Here is a 21,621-nt window from a genome sequence, read left to right as displayed (position 1 = left end):
GCTCCGAGCCTGCAACCCACAGGGTGACTTGACTTGTTTTTGGTACTGGGGACCAAACCCTGGAGCACTTTACCACTGAACTACATTCCATCCCTTCTTACTTCGAGACACGGTCTTGCCCAGGCTGGCCTCAAACTTGGGATCCTTCTAGATCAGTCTCCTAAGTGGGATCACAGGCGTGCACGACCATGCCCAGCTCTGGGATGACCTTTCTGTGGTGAAACCCATCACATCCCAGAGTCCCAACTTTCTAGAAAGAACAGAGCCTGAGCCTAAGCCCCTTAGTGTGTTGGTCCAGGCATTCCATGGCCCCTCCCTTGATTTTCCACCCTGCTCCCTGTTGAGGGCAGCACCAAACTCAGCTTTACTTAGGAAGAACCACCCCCTAGTCCTAGATCTGCTCAGCATCCAAAACTGCATGGGATGCCCTTGCTTCCATTTCTGCATGCAGCCCACAACAGCACTGGCTGGAGTGGGCAGGTAGAGGACAAGTGCCCGATCCTTCACAGAGCACACCTGCCTGCCCCCATCTCTCATACCCCAGATGCTGGTAGCCTGGTGGTAGCTTCTGCACCTGAAATCCTGAGATGAGGTGAAAGAGGTCCTGTTGCCCACCCCCATGCTTTACACACCCCCACCCCACCCCCACAGAATTCCAGAAACTTTGATGAACTAAGGCACAAAGGAATGGATGGGGGCTTTCTTCCCCATGAATGATTGAATTGGCCCGGCCCCTCCATGACTCAGCAGGAGGGTGCTGGGCCCCCAGCTCTCAGCAGGTAACAGAAGAGCCAAACTGGGACAGCCCTCAGCTGCAGTCTAGCTTAGGGAAAGGGTCACCAGCTGACCGGACAGATCCCAGGGGGCCTGTTCAATCCATGGCCTCCACTGCTTCTTGGAAACTGCTCAGAGCAGCTTGGAGGACACTACCTGGCTAGCGTCCTCAGCAGTCCCACTCTTGCCTTGCCTCTGCTCCCAAGGTCAGACCCACATGGAACATTCTTAAGAACTGACTTTTAAAGACACTGGAACTCCAGGTGAACCTGATGGCAGAAGCCCTGTGAAGCCTGTGTGAGCCACCTGACCCAGAACCAACCTGCTAAACCGCCAGGAGCCGCCTGGGTGCAAGAAGAAGTCAGCAGAAAGCTGCTGAGTAATGGCTCTGGCACCGGCTGTTCCAGAGATGACACAGCATTCACAAGGCACTGCGGGGGGCCCCCCAGGGGCAGGGACAACAGGGACGAGCCACTTAGACCACGCAGTGCTAAAGGCAGAAGGGGGAACCTCCGAAGCTCCAGGTTGCTCCCAGCACCATCTTGGTTAAGCGCAGGCGGCAGACATTTCCGACTAAGGGATGAAGGAGCCCCAGGCAAGCGCTCACCTGCAGCTGAGCTGCAGCGCAGAGCAACGCGCAGCAGGTCAGGCACGCCTGGGAGAAGGGGTGCAGGCTGGTCCCGGGAGGGCGGAAGGACCCCGGGGACGCGGCCCCTACAGAAGCATCCCAGCAGAGACAGGCTTCCGAAGTGGAGACACATGTGTGTACCTCGTCACGCAGCCCCAGGGAAACCTGGCCCTGACCTCGCGGCTCACTCCTGGTCCAGAGACGTGGACCCTACGAGGTGCACCAGGGTGGGGATGCGCACCTGAGAGATACGCCCGTGGAGAAGGGGACGCACCTGGGAAGGAAAGCGCGTCCCGAGAGGAGGAAACGCGCGGGGGGGGGATGGTGGCCGGGGAGAAGGACGGGCACGCGGTGGCGAAGAGGGGGACGCGCACCTGGGGAGACGAGGAGCAGCAGCCTGACGGTGCGGAGACGACGGGCACCCGAGGTCCGCCGCCGATGCTGACTCACCGTCCACGGTCGCCCCGCGCCGCCGCCGCCGCCCATTCAAACCCGGCCCGCGCCCCGCCCCGCGCCCACGTGATGGCCCCGCCCCCACGGCGACCCTGCGCCCACGTGACGGCCCGCCCCCACTCGCTCCGCAGCACCTGGCGAGCAGGTGCGCGTGAACGGGCGCTCGCGGGGCACGCCCCGTTCTGCGGAGGCCGCGGAGGCCACGGCGGCCTGGGAGCCCAGCGCCTGCCCCGGGGTACACCTGGCCCGCGCGAACCCCACGGGCCGCCCGTCCTTGCTCCTCGCTCCCGGTGCACTGCCTGCTCTCAGCGGTTCTGATCCGAGGCCTATTCATGCGGAGAGTGAAATCTACCCGGCGGCAGGGCCAGCGCCAGACCCCAAACAGGCCATCTGAAAGCAGCAGTCACTCCATAGCTCCTCGTTCCTTTCCCTTTCCTTAACGCGCCACGTGCTTTGAATGAAACCGCCACGGGAAAAAGCCATCCAGCCCACGCTCTTGGTCCCCAAACCCTCGAGAGCAGCGACCGGTACCACCGAACACAGGAAGGGTCTCAGCGTTTTGGGCAGGGGCAGCCTCTCCTGGGCCAAGGCAGCTGAGGATTGGCTACCTTCCAAGACTAGCTCTTGTCAAGGTGCAGCAGCACTGAGACCTGGGGTGGTGGTCAGAGGAACAGTGGAAGCGGCACTGGGGAGTAAAAGCTCACTGTAGAGCAAGCACCAAAACGGCGCCAGAGTCAAGATGGGCCTTGAGGAAACACTATCTGCCTCCTTACCTGTGGGTGGTGATTCAGAGACCCTGTGCCAACCTGAGGCCACTACAGGGGTGATGAGGTGGAGCAGACTGAGGCTGAACCCAATGACCAAAAACACACACCTGCCAATCCAAAGTGCTCAGTAGGGCCACCTCTCTGCCCTTTGAAAGTACATGGACACTGGTGCCATTTTTTACTCAGGTGATCAGCCTCATATGTGGCCTCCATCATCTGGGAGGGAGGATTTAATTTTCCCAAATATTTGCTGTTTTGGTCAAATTTTACCATTACTCCTTTTACACTGGGGATCATAGACTTTATTTTTAAAATGGAATTTGTGCTTATCTATTTTTAAAATCCCTGAAACATGCCACTTACGCCAATAGGTTTTTGGCTAGTTTTTTAAGTGGGGGAAAAGAACCCCCACATGCATGTGCCCCGCATCCTCTTCTAGACAAAGAAATCTAATTTCCTTGACATGACTGCCCACACTGAACAGCCCACTGTCTCAGGAGTCTCAGGAGTGTGGAGCAGGAACACTCAACGCAGACTGCTCCTCTTGAACTACTTGGCTCCCTCGAAGGGGAAAGGCTGTGTCAGGAGCCAGAGCCTCCTGGGACCTCAGCCTGTGTTGTGTTCTGTCATCTTGCAGATTTTGACCTCCTGCCTCATGGCTGACCTCCCAACTTCTGATGGGGACATGTACAGTGAGGGTGCAGCTCAAGGAAGCCCCGGGTCGTGTACCATGGCAACTCCACATGAACCATGATGTGAGCATCTTCGTGGTTCAAGAGCAACATGTTTGACCCCAAGATGGAGGTCAAAAGCAAACACAGGTGGGTTTGCTTCTGCTCAGAAGAAAACACTTGGCTGCCACCAGAGGTAACACAGCTCTAAGGAATGCCCGCTGACTGGAGCTTACTGTTGCATGGAGGGCCCAGGAGTACAGGGTTCCACACCCCTGGTCTGACCAGTGGGGGCAGAAGCCATTCCTGGCCTTGGAGCTGTGCAATCCACAGGGCACTGGGCCAGCCTGCTGGGGCCCTCACGGAAGGCAACATTGTAGCAGGCCCTCCCAGAACCAGTCCAGAGCATGCTACCTGCTGAGGATGCTAGGCCTGGGAGCCTCTGCCTCCTGCCCAGACTCAGCAGCAGGGGCTGCTGCCTGTGGCTTCATGGGGCTGGGATGAGTCCTGAATTCCAGAAGGTTCTTCAGCAGATGAAGCCAACCCACAACAGAGACCACATAGGATTACCAGGGTTGCTGGGATGATGTGCTGGCCACAGGACATCCTGGTGACATGGAAAAGGGACCCTTGGAAGGGCCAGACCCTACCCCAAGTGAATGCAGGGTGGGAAGGCCCAGCCTCTGTGAGGCAGTGCAGGTTCCAAGAAACTGGGGTGCCCAGCAGAGCCGCGTGGGCCCGAGGACAGGGGGCTTAGCAGGACACTTGCCAGCAGGCTTCCCCTGTGGGCACCATGCAAGGCAGGATCGTCTCCACTGTGCCTCTGGGGTCCACGGTCTGTGACCCAAGTGGCAGTTGGAAGGTTCCCTCTTTGTTGCCATGAGGGCATCATCCCTAATCTTCCCACCAAATGGAGCCACAGTGGGGCTGGTGTTTACGGGGGTGGTAACTGAAACGCTTCGGCCATAGTGACTGCTGTCCCTCTGGGTAAGACACATCTCAGGGCAGGCCACCTGGCCAGCCTGTGCATCCACGTGGGACCTCAACACAGGCACACAAGTGGTCTAGCTCTGCTTCCCCAGCGGGTCTGTGCTGGCCCATGCTCAAGGGTTGGTGTCCTCCCAGTGCCAAGCCCTCCTCCCTCCTAGCCTGATAGGAAAGGAGGGTCTGGCATGCTCCAGATCCCCCACCATGGCTTGGGCTGGGCCTGCGCCAGAGCCAACCAGGGACAGAGGACTCAGATCACCACAATCACCATCCTTCCCTCTGTCCCTCACTGTTGGGACAAAGACATAGGCTGGAGCCAGTTGGGCACTGGACATCATGAGAAGCAGGGACTCAGAGCATCCCAGTGTCACTCTCCATGGATGCACCACAGTCCATTCAACCAGCCCTGGCCCCAACCAGCCCTGGCCCCGACCCTGGGCAACAGCTCACCCTCTGGCTCTGCACCCTGTGTCCAGGCTCTGGGCTCCGGTTGGGCCTCTGACATTCACCCATTCACTTCCACCACATCAGCCATCAGTCCCCAGACCCCAGTGCTTCAGTTGGCCACGACCTCCCCCAAGCTGGGGCTGAGGCACTGGGAGCTTGTGTGCTGGCTGCAGACCTTGTCCTGGCTCCCCTCCCTACTACTGGCACTGCCCGCCTCAGCTGCCCTCCTAGCCACATGCCAGTGCTCATTTCTCTGCAATCTGCAGCAGCCCAGGGCTGGAAGGCACCGTCTGCTCTGGCCCTTTGGTGGCCGCTGGGGCTGAGGTGATGGGCTCCTCCAAAGCCCACAGCACCTCAGCCTCAGGGAGCTGGGGGCCTCTACAGAGAGGCTCCCTGGCCTGTGGACGAGGTGCTGGGCGAGGGGCCTGGAGAGAAGAGCAAAGGTCTGCACTTACCTAGGACTGCCTCCACGGTGCTGCCGGCGGGGTCCAGCGGGAGGGCGCGGGCAGGGAGGGCGGGCACAGCGGTGGGGGAAGAGCTACCTGAGCCAGTGCTGGATGCCAGGCTGGACGCCACACTGGAGCTTACGCTGGGGGCCAGCGGGTGAACCACTGCAAACACAGCGAGGTGGTTCTGTTCAAAAACACACAAACAACATGAGCAGGAGCCGCACGTGACATCAGACAGCCTCGGTGCACTCCTCTTGCCAGAGCGAGAAGTGAGGGGTGGGCTCTTCCAGCTGTGCACTGTGCACCCCAGTGTTCCCCGCAGGCAGCAAACACACCCAGAGCATGTCTGCTGACTCCTCTGCAGGAAATGATGCTTCAAAGAAGCCTACAGGTGGGCCTAGCTCCAGCAGGTGCAGAAGCAGTGGAGGCCAGGCTGGGGGGCCACCCCTCCCCACTCTCATGGCCTGGGCCTGCATGCATGCAGGATAATGCCTGGGGATGTAAATAGAGAGCCATGTGCACCATCCTGTGACCTCTTCCCCTGAGAAAGGGAGACCCAGCCAAGCCACAGCCATTAGATGGGTAGAAGGTAAAAAGCACACCACCAGGCACCTGGCCACACAGAGAACACTCCACGTAAGACAAGACGCCATGATGAGGACCAAGCAGAGTGCAAGGCTGTGTCCACTACAGTGGCCACAGACCCCGGCCACGTCAGGGCCAGTCACACCGACCCTCTGCAGTTAGAACCCAATGCAGCCGGGACTTTGCTTCAAAATAGCAGGAAAAGTTACCAGGTGGTGGTGCAACAGCTCAGATCACAGGGGGTTTCATTAGCTAAGACAAGCCTGCTAGGTGCAGTGGCCAGCTGTAATCCCAGTGACTTGGGAAGCTGAGGCAGGAGAATCACAAGTTCAAGGCCAGCCTCAGCAACTTAGCGGGACCTGGTCTCGAAATTACAAAATAACAATAATAATAAAGGGCTGGGGATGTGGCTTCGTGGTTATGCACAACTGGGTTCCATCCCTCCCTCGTTATGTAAGAAAGAGAGAAAAGTAAAAGAAAAACCACAAAGGCTGGGGGCAGCTGCGCGGTAGAACACTTGCCCCACTTGAGGGGCCCAAGAGGCCCATGTTGCTGAGCCTGCTGGGAGCAGGGAAGTACCTGCTGACTCCAAGCCCTGCGAGATGCCAGGAGACCGCCCCACCCACAAGAACACCCACACCTGTCCTCTTCCCAAAGCAGCAGTGTCAAGGGCAGGGTCCCCTCAACAGGACTCAACAGCAGGCTGGGGCCAGGGAGTAGCTGCCAAGGGATCCCTCCTCCTCACATGGGCTTTATCTGCTGGTTTTTTGTTTGTTTTTTGTGGTGCAATACACACAGTGCAAGATCTGCCACCCTGACTGTTCCACATGCACCCTGTGGTGGTGTCACTGCACTGCTGAGCACCCTGCACACCCCCGCCCAGCTGCAGCTCGCCCCCAAAACCCTGACTGGGGTTCCCATCGCCCACCTCCCCTCTTCTTCCTGCCCCCAGGCACAGCTGCCCGAAGACCTCAGGTTCCAAGGCTGACTTATTTCACTCAGCATGACGTCCTTCTGAGACTGAGGTGTCCACCCAAATTCCCTGTGGACACCCCCAAGGCAACTACTAGCCTGTGAAGAGTAGCTAGGTGAGATGAGGGTATGGGGCGCCCCTGCACAACTGTCCTGATGAGAGAGGCAGGGCCTCAGGATGCACACACAATGGAGATGGGATCTTGGACTTCAGAGCAGTAAGGAAATTAACATCTGTCATCTAAAGCAACCTGTGTGGGCTGGGGATGTGGCTCAAGTGGTAGCGCGCTCGCCTGGCATGCATGCATGCGGCCCGGGTTCGATCCTCAGCACCACATACAAACAAAGATGTTGTGTCCACCGATAACTAAAAAATAAATATTAAAAATTCTCTCTCTCTCTCTCTCTCTAAAAAAAAAAAAAAGATTTTCTCTTAAAATAAACATAAAAAAAAATAAAGCAACCCGTGTGTTGTATTTTGTTATGACAGGCCAAGCTAATTCCATCTCTCAACTTCATCCATATTTCCTCCCTTTTGAAGGCTGAATAATATTCCACTGTATGGACAGACCACATTTTACTCATCCACCAGCAGATGCTGGAGTCATCTCCACATCTTGGTCCATGTGGACAGTGCTGCTGTGGACGTGGGTGTGGATGCCATGCCAGCCCTGCTCTTGCTCTTCTGGGTGCATGCTCATGGGGAACTGCAGCTCATGCATCTCCACCTTTAATATCTGAGGACCCTGTGCCATTTCCCAGTGGCTGCACCATAGCACACCCCCAGTCCCCCCGAGTCCCTGACCCCACAAGGCTGAGCACCTTGCCACATGCTTCCAGGCCAGTGTCTTTCCTGGGGAAACATATGCTCAGGTCCTTGGCTGACATGTTACTCAGGCTGTTGTTTCTGTTGCTGTGAAGCTGCTTCCTGTGGCCCTCATCCAGTCCACATCTGGGGATGTGCCCTGCCCCTGGGGTTGCTTTCTGGTGGACAGTCCTTTTGTGCACAAAAGCTCTTCCACTCTGATGACACCTACACCACTCTGTGCTCACTGGTGCTTCTGGGGTCACATCTGAGGAGCCACTCTTAACCCCAGGGTTGGAAGCTTCTCCATTCACTTCTGGGTCCTGTCAGGCTACAGAGGAGCAATGCCCACCGGGGCTGAGCTGGATGGTGACTTGAGGTGACTCTCTGAAGAGCCTGCATGTTAGCTAGGAAACGAGTCTGTGAGGAGCTTAGGGTCGCAAGCCTGACGTGTGTGCTGCCTCCCAGGGCTGCGGAGACGGCGTGCAGGCTCAGCCCCCACCACAGAGATGCAGACCCCACAGCCTCTGGGATACGAATCTGAGTCCCCAAGTGGGTCCTGGCACATCACTGGCAGTATCTCAGAAGTCTGCATGGAATGTCAGCAGAGGCCCTGTGGATGCAGCTGCTGGGTGGTCACACCTTGATTCCACAGTGACACCAGGTCATTGTGCTCTGTGCATCCTGCATGCCAGCATGGCTACAGTACAGGCCCATGGACAAGGGGTTTTTGAGGCTGCAGGTGGCACTGCCCAGGCAAGGAGGTGTCAGGAAGGGGGATGGCAACTGGGGAGTGGGCTGGACAAAGAGCTCCCCTGAGCCCTACCCAAACAGATGGCTGAGGCCCCAGAAACTGATGGGGGCAGGGACATAAGGACTTGCATGAAACACAGAGGAGACAGGGGTCACAGGGAGGAAAACGCCTTCCCAGCCGTGGCAGGGCTGATGTGGACAGGCATCCAGGGAGCCACAGTCCATGCTGTCCACCTGAGAGTCTCAGAGGCTGACCTAGGGGCCATTGACACTCTAGCCTTTCTGTGACCAGAGGCCCCACAACAGCTTAGAGACTGCCATGCTGCCTGAGGCCCCTGTGGGAACCCCCTCCTGTCTGGCAGCTCTGGGCAGGCACAGAGTGGGACTCTGGGTGCAGGTGAGAGATGGCACAGGGGCACCCATGCCACACAGCTGTCCAGGCCAGGCCGCTGGGCCCAAACAAGCAGGAAGAGCCGCTGGGCCCTGCCCGCTTCCGACGACACAGCCCAGAGAGCGGCAGCTGGACCCAGAGCAGTGACCTTGAGGGTCTTCCTGCCCAAGCCTGGGGCTGGTGTGAGAGCTGGCCCCAGCCCGGCTCCCCCAGGACCTAAGATAGAGGAGTGTGGGCTTGTTGACTGCATTTACTGGCAACATTTCACATTTCAGATTCTTAATGCCATGTTGATTTTACTCTGCTTTTTAAAAAATCACAATATAACTAAATTAAGTCGTATTTTACTTTCAACTGTCCTGCTAATTTTTGTAAATGTGGTTCAGAGCTTCCCTTTAGCTAGTAAGTAATGAAGCACAGGGGACCTCAGAGATCCAAACACTGTGTGCTGAGCTCCAGATGCCGCTATGAAGCAAAGTCCCAGAAAGGCCCCAAGTCACGGCGAAGTCACAGGAAATTTTGTTTCCCCAGCGCACATATAGTTATGTTTATGCTGTACTGGAGTCCACTGAATATATGATGGACATATAAAAAACACCATGGTTGGGGGCTGTGGCTGTGGCTCAGTGGTAGAGTGCTCACCTGGCATGCTGAAGCCCCTGGATTTAAACCTCAGCACCACATAAAAATAAATAAATTAAATAAAGGTATTCTGTCCATCTATATCTAAAACATATACATTAAAACAAAACAAAACACTATAGCCGGGCACAGTGGCACATGCCTGTCATCCCAGCAACTTGGGAGGCTGAGGCTGGAGAATTGTGAGTTCAAGGCTAGCCTCAGCGATTTATTGAGATACTGTCTCAGAGTAAGAAATAAAAAGGGCTGGGGATGTGGTTCCCGGTTAAGTACCCTAGGTTCAACCCTGAGAGCAAAAACAAAAACAAAAACAAAAAAAAAAAACAACCAACAAATGAATCAAGGTATTTACTTTCATTCAAAAAAATATCCAAAGAGGAAAAAGGAATAGAAGGTGGGGGGGGTGAATCTCATGAAAATCAAAGGGAGATCAGCAGAGGAAAGGGACCAAGAGGTGGAGGGAGGAGGGAGGGTGAGTGCTGGGGAGTGGTACTGCCAAACTGTTACATTGTGTCCCATGTGCATGTAGGAACATGCAACAACAAATCCCAGCAGTATACACAGAACCTGCGCAACAAGGCTGGAGGGGTGGGGGGCGCAGAGACCCATGCCTGCCAGCCAGGTCCTCCAGGCCGAGGCAGAGGATCACGAGTCCCAGGCCAGCCTGGTTTAGAAAGACCATCTCAAAATAAAAGTGCCGGGATGTGGCTCAGTGCTAAAGCACCCAACTTCAACTCTCAGTATCCCCAAGAAAAAGAAAAATACCTGATGGCTAAAAAATGCTCGCGGTCCATCTGAGCTGTGGGAAGAGGGTGCCGGCCAGCCACTGCACAGGAGTGCAGGCAGCGGGCCAGCGTGCACCTCCCACGGCTGCTTCAGAGGGCATCAGGGCCAAGGAGGAAGACATGCCTCGCTGAGGACCAAGCCAAGGCACACAGGCAGGAAACGGAGCGGCCACCAGCTGCCCTGGGCCACAAAGAACTCAGAGGCCAGGCTACCCTAGAACCCCCCCACAGCGCCCACTGCTATCTCACAGTAAAGGAGACCACGTCCCTGAGTCCTCAGGAGGTGGTGTCAGGAAATGTCCCTTCAGCACAAGCAACTGGGTCTGAACCAACGTCAGCTGTGCAGGAGAGGCCTGGGGCTAAGGACACCAAGGCCCGCCACAGCCTCCCGAGGAGGGCGAGAGGAACTTCAGGGGACACACTGACAGGTGCCCCAGGCGGAAAAGTCCCTAGGAGGGGCCCAGGTCTGCTCCCAGGGACCAAGCCAGGCCTGTGAGGGCAGAGCGTGGCTGAATGGCGAACCCCAGCTCCATACTCAGGAGTCCTAGCTCCCAGGAATCTGCACGTGACCTGCTAACAGGGTCATTATTAGGGTAAGGTGAAGCCATATGGGGGGCCCTAGTCCTCATGTATTGGGGTTCTAATGAGAGAGGATCAGGAAACAGGCACACACAGAGGGTCAAGTGCACGAGGACATGGACAGTGTCCCCAAGCCCAGGAAGAGGGCTCAGCAGGAAGCAGCCAGCCCGTGCCTTGCCCTCGGACTCAAGCCTCCAGCCTTCAGCTTCCAGGACTGAGAGTCCTAAAGTTCTGTAGCATGGGCTGCTCCATCTGTGGTGCTCTGTCACTTTGTCACATGCTGCAACTGACTGATACCAAGGGGCTCTGATGGCACCTGATTCCCCCAACAGAAAATGTCAGGGGGTTTGGTGGTGGTGTTTTCAAGCTACCATACAAATGTTTTTAAACAGCAAATCAAAGGCCACATAGAGACAGATAAGAAGAAAATTCTAGAACAGACATTAACCAGTGAGCAAACAAACTGACTGCCGCGTGCACCCTCAGGCTGTACCTGCTTGCTCTCGGGCTCCCCGGCTTTCTGACTGCCTTCGGTAAGCAGGTCTCTGCGCTTTGGCTGCAACAGAAAAGCCCTGGTGTGGGAAAGGCAGGGAGGGAGCAAGGACTGAAACAGACACAAATGTAAGATTCACTGGGGGTTTGAAAATGCCAGCTCTCAAAGCCTGGTGGGGCAGAAAGGCTCTCTGGAACCCCAGGGACTCCAAGGGCTAGGCCACAGAGCTGTGCCGTAAAGGGCCGAGTTTTTACAGCCCCAAATGAAGAACAGGGGCTGGGGGTGGAGCTCAGGGATACGGCGCCCCTCGGTTCCATTCCCTGCACTGGTGGTAGGAGGAGAAAGATGCTGTGGTGCTGGACCCCAAGACCTTTGGGGTCTGCCTCGTGCAAGGGGTGCTGGGTCTGACCCTACACAGGAGGATAGGTGTTGACCACGATCAGCCCAGCTATGCTTCCGGAGGGCACCTGTGGTGGGCATTTGAGGCAGCCCTGCAGAGGCCTGCCATGGCCACTGTCTCTGGGGGGAGGGCTTCACAGCACCATGACATAGCTAAAGTAAGGCCATATGTATGGGAGTGCTGGTAGCAGCCCAGGCCCCAAAGCACAGACCATGCAGGAGACACTGACTTCCAACCCTCCTTGCAGGTGGAGATCCCTGCTGCCCAAGATGGGTGCTTACACTCCAGGGAGGGGCCCCAGGTCCTCCCTCAATGTGCGCGACCTGTAGACCCCAGTGCAGGAGAAGGTACTAGAGGCCATGATGGAGGGTGACCCCCAAGCTCACCCACAGACCCCTCTGCAGCTCAGCTCAGGGGGAAGTCGTAGTACCTGCGGGGTAGACATCGCTAGGATGGGGTGTGGCGCAGGGCTTGCAGAGGATCAGGCACCCAGGGTCCACCCACATTCCGCACTCTGGAAAGCCGGCCACTCATGTGTGCCAAGCAGAGCAGCGTAACTGAGCGAGCTGGGGGGTTCCCACATCCCAGCAGGTCTCGGAAGCCAGCGGCAGGTTTTGCTCTATTTTTTTTTAATGCAGTGCTAGGGACAGAACCCAGGCCCTCCACGGGCTAGGCCAGCCTCTATCTGAGCTGTACCTGGATCATCTTCACTGTTTTTTTTTGGTGCTAAGAACTGAACCCAGAGCTTCATGCATGCTAGGCAAGAGCCCTACTGCTGAGCCACTCCCAGGCCTTTCTGCTCTATTTATGAGACTGGGTTTTAATCCTGTACTGACTGTAGGTGGCCACCACGGGGTCTGTCCTCCACAGACTGCAGCGGTTTCTCTCTAGGTAGAAGACCCCCTTCATACAACACCCAGGACACTGCGGTGATGGGGCGAGATGCCACCCCAGACCACACAGTTTGCTAAAGATCTCCCCCCACCCAGGCTCCTGATGGCACCCATGGGGCTACGCAGAGACCAGAGAGGGTGGGCCTGCTAAGGACGGCCACAGCCAGGCGGCTTGCCCTGCCAGCCCAGGCGAGCGTGTGGGCAGGAGAAGCCACCAACTCCCTGGGCTTTCAGCCACATGGCCCAGATATCATGTCCATCTCTATCCCCAACAGTTCAATTGCACCCAACGACATGAGGCCTTCTCCCAGTGCCATCCACTTACATTTCCAGGCTGGCCACTGTGGGCCAAGGTGCTGTGGGTGGAGTTGAGATCGCGGCAGCCCCAGCCGCTTGCGGTCCCAAGGGTCTCTGCCAAGAAAGAGGAGCAGCGGGCACTGAGGAGCTGCTGGCTGCACACTCCACACACATGGGGTGATGGGCTCCCGTGAGGTAAGGCTGAATGCACACTGGTCAGTAGCAACCATCCTCCTACAGGATGGACAGCAAGACAGCAACAGGCCCTGCCCTCGGGCCTCAGGCCTTTAAGGATGTTAACACCAAAGGAACAGGTGGGAACAGGGGTGGAAGGGGCTCAGTGGCAGGTGCCTGGGTTGAGCCCAGAAACGTAGAGACACAGACACAACTGGGCTCCTGTACAGCGTTGCTGCCCCACCTTATGCCAATCACCTTAAGTGTCACTAAATCTTTAGAAAAACTAAACCAGGCGAGCTGGAGATGTAGCTCTGTGACAGAGCACTTGCCTAGCATGCTGGAGGCCTGCGTTCAACCCCGAGAACCGCAGAAAACAACACACAAGAGCGAACAAGAAGAGCTGCCAAGCCCAGGGTCTCCTGAGGTTGGGGTGGACAGACACCCTTTCCACAAGGACACAGCCACTGAGCCCCAGCAGCACGGTAGGCTCAGGGCAAGGTGCAGGGAAGCGGTGAACAGCAGTGCATGGTAAAAGGACCTGGCTCCCCAGGAGGCAGCTGGGGGCCCAGCAGGCCTGGAGACGGGGAACCTCCTGGGCTTCTCATAGTGCCCACCAGCAGCAGCGCAGAAGACAGGGTGCTGGGCTCACACAGTGCTGACTGGCTTCCACCCTGGGAACCTGAGTGGGCGCCTCCACATGCCCCCAGCCCCCGACCCAGTGCTGAGCCCCGCTTTGCTTCTGCAGGCCTCGAGCTTGCTCTGGAAGGCCTGAAACTCCAGCAAGGCCCCGGGAGCCTTGGCACGTGCGTGTGCAGCCCCAGCTGTCCTCAGCTGTGTACTCACTGTCAACGTGTGCAAAAGCGCAGAAAGGACCCCTTGGGCAATAGCCGGTCTGGCGCATGTCATTGCATTTGGTAGATTTGTAGATCTAGAAAACAAAGCATTGAGGCTGGACTAGATCTGGGCTTCCGTGAGACCAGAGCTGACACCATCACAGCACAAAGGAGACTCCAGATCACACCATGACGATGCCCAGGGCAGGTGTGGATGCCCGGCTATGTTTTAGATCTGGAATTTCCCCAAGGCCACATGTTAGAAGGTGTGGTCCCCAGAGAGGTGCTGCTGGCAGGAGGTAGAACCTGGGACGGGGTCTGGTGGGAGGTCCTCAGCTCCCCCCACTTGGCCTCTGGGTGAGTGGTTTTGCTTGGCCATGGCTCCCATTGGCATGCTGCCCACTACTGGGCCCCGATTAGGCTACATCTCCAAAGCTGACAGAATAAACCTTTCCTCTCTAGTGACAGAAGCTGACATCCTTGGTCCTGAAGCCCCTCCTCCTTGAGAGCTTTCACAGGGGTGTGTGCCTGCAAGGCCTTTCTTGTGACCCTGTCTGCTAAATCTCAGGCAGATGGCACTGCACTTGATGTGTCCTGTGAGGGACCCAAGCTCAGTTCCTGGAAGGCAGTAGGTGTTTCCACTCCAGACCCATGGCCGCCTCGCTCAGCTGAGTCTCACCCTCAGGGCTGGGGGCAACACAGGGTCCTATGCTGCTGCTCAGGGAAGGAAAGGGACTGGCAATGCCCACCCATTGCCCTTTTGCTCCCCAGCCTGCCTGCACTCCCAGTTTCAGGGCCCTGAAGGGTTCTTCTTAACACAGACGCAAGTGTGCTCTGCTTGGCAACGGGGCAGCAAGGGTGAATCAGCAGGCCAGGGCCAAACACCCCTGAGGGACTCCAAAGGCCATGTCCTGCCCACTTAGGTGACCTCCACATCCCTGGGGATGGGCCGAGCTGGGCAGGTCACTCACCCAGGATTCAGGGTGCAGCCGTGGGCCTGTGGGCCCTGTGGATCTTTCTTGACTGATTTTAATTTATTTTTTTTAACATCTTTATTTATTTTTATGTGGTGCTGAGTATCAAACCCCGTGCCTCACACATGCAAGGCGGGCGCTCTACCACTGAGCTACAGCTCCAGCCCCTTAATCCGTGTTCTTAAGAAGCATACTGTGGACCAACAGGCTCTCTGAGTCTTGGGCCCTTCCAGTGAGTCACAAACCCAAGGGTAGTCTCAGGGACCCCAGAGGCAGCCAGAGGGGAGTCGCCCCACCTCTCCCTTCCCAGGCCATGGATGACCCTAGCCAGGGGGCAGGCCCTGCCCTGGCACCTACCTCCGGGTGGAACTGCTGCTCCGTGCGGGAATGGCAATACTGGCAGCTGTCCCCACCATCGCACCGTGAGGGCTCCCCCCACTCGTCCCCATGCTTGACACTGGGGCAGGGTGTGGACCTGGAGACAAGGGCAGTCACTGGAGGACATGTCTCCTGGGCGGAGGGCAGAGTGTCCCTGCAATGCTTCTGCCCTGCTTTGGGACAGAGGAAATCAGGAAAAGTACCAACCTGAAGCCAGTAAGGAGGACGGGAGCCTGTCCACTCCCCACGGAATCCCACCAAGCCAGCATGAAAGGCCCGGGAAGTTGCTGGGCCAGCTCATGCCGCTGCTCCAGAGTGGAGTCTCAGAATTTTATATATATATATATATTTTTTTTTTCTAGTTGTTGATAGACCTTTATTTTATATATTTATATGAGGTGCTGAGAATCAAACCCAGTGCCTCACACATGCTGGGCAAGTGCTCTGCCATGAGCTACAACCCCAGCCCCCGAGTCTTGAGAATTTTGATCCCTCCACTTGAAAATCCTAAGCAAACAGCTAAGGTACCAGGGCCTCGCCCCCTGGAGCGCCCTCTGGTCAGCGCACCTCACTGCTACTTACTTGGACTTAATGGAAAACTCCCACCGGAGACCTTTCCTTTTTTCTTTCATGACCTCCACCCCTCCCACGAGGGGATGCACAGTTTCTCAGGAGGGCAGGCGGCCAAAGCTTAGGATGGCCGCTCTGTGGCTCTATGTTCAAGTCCCTCTCTGAGCTACTGGGGAAGAGCAACGAACCATAAGCCAACCCCCTCTCTCTCCTGGGCATGCAGGGGCACCGACTATCACCAGAGGGCACTCTGCAGAAAGAGGCTGAACATGGGCAATGGGGCTGGAGGCAGGCCCAGGAAGGTTCAGCGGCCCAGACGCCCGTGGGGCCAGGAGTGGGGAAGGCACTGGGAGGGCGGCTGGAAGAAGGCAGCCTGGCCTGGAAAGACAGTAGGGCCGCCCGGTGCCCAGGTCCAGGTGGGACCCAAGCTCACAGGCAGGCCAGGGCAGGGGGGCGCTAGGCCAGCCTCAAGGACCCAGCGCTCTGACTGCCAGCCCTGAGGCAGAACCCACCTCCTGGGCCTCCATCCTGCCTCCAACGAGCCCCACCTCAAGACATCTTCCTCTCCCAAGGGCTGAAGCTGCTGCACGCACCCTCACTGCAGGCACTCCCAGAGTGGGAGCAGTGAGGAGGCAACCCACCCCCCACAGAGCAACAGGTGACAGCAGGGACAGAGAGGATCGGCCACATGCCCCTGTACCTGCGCAGGGTGGCGAGGGGCCCAGACACTGGGAGCAGCTGGGCTTGACACAGGATGCACGTGCACCTGAAGGGCCCCAACAGGTGCGACACCTGCAAAACAGGCCAGCGTCCTTGGGCCTGGCCTGGCTCACCTGTACTGGAACCTCCTGGGGTTCCGCCGGCGGTCCCTGCTGTTGTGGTAATGTGGGCAGGCATAGCCCTGGCGGCACAGGCGTGGTGGCTTAGGGCACTGCTCAGTCTTGTAGCTGCCCAGCACAAAGTTGGTGTCTGAAACACAGACGCACAGATCCCTGGCCCCACGTGCCCACAGCAACACGAGCACAACAGCAAGGTAGCCAAGTGGCCCATGTGTCCATCCACGTGACGGAACATCACTCAGCCACAAGGAGCCAGACACCGACACCCATGCAAGGAGAATGTCCAAGGACACGGAGGGGGAGAAGCCAGCTGTGGGGCCACACTGAGACCCCATGCATAAAGGTGCACAGAACAGGGAAACGCAGAGGCAGACACATGACCGGCTGCCCCAGCTAGGGAGGGCAGGAGGGTCTGTAGCAGGCCTAGGATTCCAAGTGAGGGGAATTGTTCAAAGCGGACAGAAGTGATGGTCATGGGAATGTGCTAAGAACAACTGACGTGGGCCCTTTGAAATGCTGCTGTTAGCCCTAACACGAACCCAGCTCAGGTGCCAGGATGTGCTGGCCTGTGGGTATGGCGGCCGTGGGAGGCGATCCACTCTGCGGCCGGCAGTTGGGCAGGGAGCACAGGGAAAATGTGGACCTAAAACTGCTCTAAGAAATAACATGTACTTTTTTAAAAAAACGATCGAGTTTATGGCATGCAAATTTTATCTCAAAGGAAAAAAAAAAAGCCAGGAGTCATTTAAAAGCAGTAAGTGCTGGGTGAAGGTTTCTGGAAGCCACCTCCTCTCTCTCCTTCCTCCTGCTTAGCCTGAGTCTCTCCCACTGGAGTCCAGCCTATCCAACAGCCATGTGGGGCCCATCACCTCCCACCCAAGGGACTAGACTAGGTGTCCACTTGGAGTTGGAGTCAGGGTTCTGCCCACAGGGCAGCTGACAGCAGAACACAAAAGGAACCAGGCAAGCAGACCCAGGCATGGCTTCAGGCCACAGCCTGGCCCCCAGAGCTCAGTTCCAGCATCCATCTCTGATCTGGGGACAGACTTGTGCAGGAATACCTTTGGGACACAGAGGAGGGTCTCTGGGATGCAGAGCAGGTATCCCTGCTCCCTGCCCAATATCCTCAATGTGCCCTGAGGCCACAGCCTGTCAGCACTGCCCTTGAATTAAAGAGGGAGCTGAACCCACAAAGTCCAGGGGGAGGGAAGCTACAGGGAGGAGGCAGAGTTGGGAGGGGATCAGGAAAAGCCTCCACAATACAGTTACTGATTTACCCCTGGACTCACAGCAGCGAGCCACTTGCTCCTCCAGGGAAGAAATGCATGTGGAGGAAGAGAACCCGCACTGCAGCTCCAGAGCATCAGCCACGCACAGGAAGCTTCGGCTGCGCAAGGGGGAGGACTGTCAGAACTCAAGGAGACTCGGCTGCCAGCAGGAGCAAGGCATGCCTGTCATCCCAACTATTCAGAGGCTGAGGCAAGAGGATCACAAATTCAGGGCAGCCTCAGCTGGCCTGTGGGTATGGCGGCAAGGCCCTGTCTCAAAATAAAATAAAAATGGCTGCAGGGAGACTGAGGCTGTGGCTCAGTGGTAGAGCGCTTGCTGGGCACGTCTGAGGCACTGGGTTCAATCCTCAGCACCATATAAAAATAAATAAATTAATTAAAAGTATTATGTCCACCTACAACTAAAAAAAAAAGAAAAGAAAAGAAAAAAGGGCTGAGAGTGTAGCACCATGGTAGCGTGCTCCTGGGTTCCATCTCTAGTGCCAAAATAAATGGAGGAACTTCACTACCCATATTACATGTTGGAACAGGCAGACCCTGGGAGAGAGAGGTGCAGGCTGGTGGTGCCAGGGCTGGAGGCGGCAGGCTCATGGGCATGCACCTCCAGGTGACGAGAACATCCTGGAACTAAAGGGTAGTGGCACAACACTGTGAGTGCACTAAATGCCACTTTATTTTTTTAATTATTTTTTGTGGCTCTGAGGATGGAAACGGCCTCACACATGCTAGGTAAACACCCTGCCACTGAGCTGCAGCCCAGCCCTGAACTGCTCACTTTCAAATGGTGAGGTGGAGCTCCAGTCCTGCGTTCTCAATCCTTATCCTATGTGGATTCTAGGTCTGAGGCAGAGCATGAGTAAGAAGAGCCTGGGGTACAGCATCAGAAAGCAATGAAGATACCAATGTTCAAAGTGTTGTGTTAAAGACGTCAGGAGAAATTGAACAAGCTCCCACTGGCCAAAATTGGGGCAATCTGCATATTAATAAAGATAACTAATCAGACTGAAATGCATTATAAAAAATTATATATATATGTATAATTCACCCTGTATGTCACCTTACAAACACAAATGAACCAAGCAGGTCCCAAGTGGAAGGCAGCAGCAAGGGCTTACCTTGCCACCGGGGGTCCTCTCCCAGGATCTTTTCAATCATGGCCTGGCTGGCCAAGACCCCAGGCTGCAGATCAGGCACGCCATCCCCACTGCCAGGCTGACCATTCTGCAGGGCTTCCTGGGCCTGCAGCTCCCTGTAACCAACAGCACAGTGGTCACAGCTCTGCAGCATCCCAAGCCCTTTCATGGGGAGAGGAAGGCAAGAGAATGCTCAGCTCCAGAATCACTGGGCTGCCACTCCATGCATTCTGCCTCTGGACCATTCAGGATGGGGTCGCCACAGCCTTGGGGCTGCTCTCTCCTGGGATGACAATAGTCCCAACCCAAATCCTAACCACACAAAGGCTGTGCTTTGTTTAGGAAGGACTTGCCAGCAACTCAGGAGGCTGAGGCAGGAGGATTGCTAGTTTGAGGCCAGCCTGGGCAACTTACCAAGACCCTGTCTCACAATAAAAAACAAGGGCTGGGGTTGTGCCTCAGTGATAGAGCACTTGCCTAGCATGTGTGAGGCCCTGAGTTTGATTCTCTTTTTTTTAAATTTTATTTATTTATTCATTTTAGTTATTGATGGACCTTGATTTTTTTTTATTTATATATGGTGCTGAGAATCGAACCCAGTGCCTCACACATTCGAGGCAAGCGCTTTACCACTGAGCCACAACCCCAGCCCCTGGGTTTGATTCTCAATACCACATATAAATAAATAAAGATCCACTGACAACTAAAAAAATTTTTTTTTAAATAAAAAAAACAAAATGGGCTGGAGATGCAGCTCAGAGCATTCCTGGGTTCAATCCCTAGTACCAAAGGGATTACTAACAAAGGGAGGACTGGCTTTCCTGCAGCAGCCCACACACAAGTGTGAGTTTACGACCTGTCTGCTGAGCACCATGGGATACAGAGGGAAACACCAAGTCTGAAGAGAAGAGCAATTTTCTCATAAACTGGGCTTCAGAAAGAGAGGCTTTGGGCCAGTGATGCTGGAAGCAACAGAAAGGTGAGCTGGTCTCACTCACCTGATGTCACACACGGGCGGCCGCAGGTCCAGGGGGCCATGTGCAAAAGCACAATGCAACCCGTTTTTCACACAGTGGCCGCGCGCGTCCGTCTCGTGGATACATGTGCCCGTCTTGTAGTAGCGCAGGTGGTACTTGCGTTCTGTGTCCCCCGTTGTTCTATGCAGGTAAGGACACCTGGAAGCAGAGGGGCAAGCACTCCGTGTGGCTCCTGTGGGCTGGAGACAACCTGAGCCTCGCTGCCACCTTGTTCAACACCTGGGAGCAGCTGACTCCGTTCTCCTCCAGGCAGACATCTGGTCTGACTGCAAGGAGCTGTGTTCTGGAATGAGCACCTGCTTTCCTATTTTGGGATCCTTCCCTTCAGCACTCCCTTGTGGCAAAACCCTTGGTTATGCACAGAAGAGCAAGTTGAATTTCCATGAAAAGCATCCTTCTTAGTTTTTTTTTTTGTTTTTTGTTTTTGTACTGGGGATTGAACTCAGGGGCACTCGACTACTGAACCACATCCCCAGCCTTATTTTCTATTTTCTTTAGAGATAGGGTCTCACTGAGTTGCTTACTGCCTCGCCATTGCTGAGGCTGATTCTGAACTCTCTATCCTCCTGCCTCAGCCTCCCGAGCTGATGGGATGACAGGCGTGTGCCACCACGTCCGGCTCCTTCTTAGCTTTTAGATGAATTCTTTACACTTGAGTTTGCACCTTGCACTCAGGTCATGTCATTTCCCTGACCAGTCATACTGAGAATGGTGGTGGCCTGTGTCCCGGCTCCTGTGCCTTTGGGACTCCAAGATGGAGAGAGGAAAGGGGCCTAGGGAGAAACACAGGGCCCAGCACATGGCAGGGAAGAGGCTCCATGGGAGCCAGGCTGGGAGGGAAGCAGGGGAGTGCAGATGGGGTGATGCCATACATCCCTCATGGCCACACAGCAGGTCTGGGACTACATGCAACAGGCAGCTCCTGCAGCAGGACAGGGTGTGGGAATGGGGTTCACACTGAAGGGGTGGAGCAGGAGCAGAGATGATCTGGAAGGTTCCAGCATTTGTGACGCACAGGGGCTTTGGGCACCTCCAGGTTGGTCCCACCAGAACAGCTTTGCAAACAGGAGAGGAGAGGGAACATGCGAAGGACCTGCTTCCCTCCCAGCCTGGCTCCCGCGGGGCCTTCCCTGACATGACTAGGCCCTGTGCTTCTCCCCAGTGGCCTGAGGAGCAAGGCAGAGAAAGCAGGGGTCCTCATCACAAGCACCCAAATTTAAGGACAAGGATTTTCACCTCTCACTATTGTCCATGTCTACCTTGCCAGGGACAGAGCTGCAGGCCTGAGTGTGGCAGGGGACACCTTGTCTAACCCTCTATGCTACAGGATGAGAAATGGCAGCTTGGCGTTCATGTGCTGCTGCAGGCCCGAGGTGGGGGGCGGCCAGCCCTGCTGTGCCGATGGCAGCAGGCCAGGCACAGCATCAGCCTGCAGTGTGAGCTGGCACCACACCAGCCACACCCCTTCCTGGTTCTCATAGGTCACTGCTCAGGGCACTGTTTCTGCACCACACCATTGCTATGGCAACCACAGCACTGGCTGAGGCCTCCCCTCCCCAGCACAGAGGGGCTCCCACTACCTGGCACTACCCTCTGCTGGGCCAGCACCTCTGCTCCTTG

General features: G+C 56.2%; 1 protein-coding gene across 12 annotated transcripts in view; it reads right to left on the bottom strand.

The window, feature by feature from the left end:
* The window catches only part of UNKL (unk like zinc finger), a 36,824-nt gene that overhangs the window by 6,190 nt on the left and 9,013 nt on the right, over nt 1-21,621 (bottom strand). For 4 of the 12 annotated variants that reach the window (XM_081297569.1, XM_081297573.1, XM_081297578.1 and 1 more), the window contains 8 exons: nt 19,963-20,139; nt 18,947-19,080; nt 16,537-16,672; nt 15,113-15,230; nt 13,792-13,876; nt 12,800-12,885; nt 11,182-11,244; nt 5,183-5,360 (listed from right to left, as the gene is read on the bottom strand). In XM_081297569.1, the coding sequence (XP_081153695.1) occupies nt 5,183-5,360; nt 11,182-11,244; nt 12,800-12,885; nt 13,792-13,876; nt 15,113-15,230; nt 16,537-16,672; nt 18,947-19,080; nt 19,963-20,139 (977 nt within the window). Of the gene's footprint in view, nt 1-1,096; nt 3,263-5,182; nt 5,361-11,181; nt 11,245-12,799; nt 12,886-13,791; nt 13,877-15,112; nt 15,231-16,536; nt 16,673-18,946; nt 19,081-19,962; nt 20,140-21,621 lie in introns of those variants that run through there. The other 8 variants (XM_081297577.1, XM_081297574.1, XM_081297575.1 and 5 more) reach the window with 8 other exon arrangements.

Source organism: Spermophilus citellus, assembly GCF_964194105.1.
Source record: "Spermophilus citellus genome assembly, chromosome: 6".
NCBI classification, from domain to species: Eukaryota; Metazoa; Chordata; class Mammalia; order Rodentia; family Sciuridae; genus Spermophilus; species Spermophilus citellus.
This window is presented reverse-complemented; position numbering and strand designations above follow the sequence as displayed.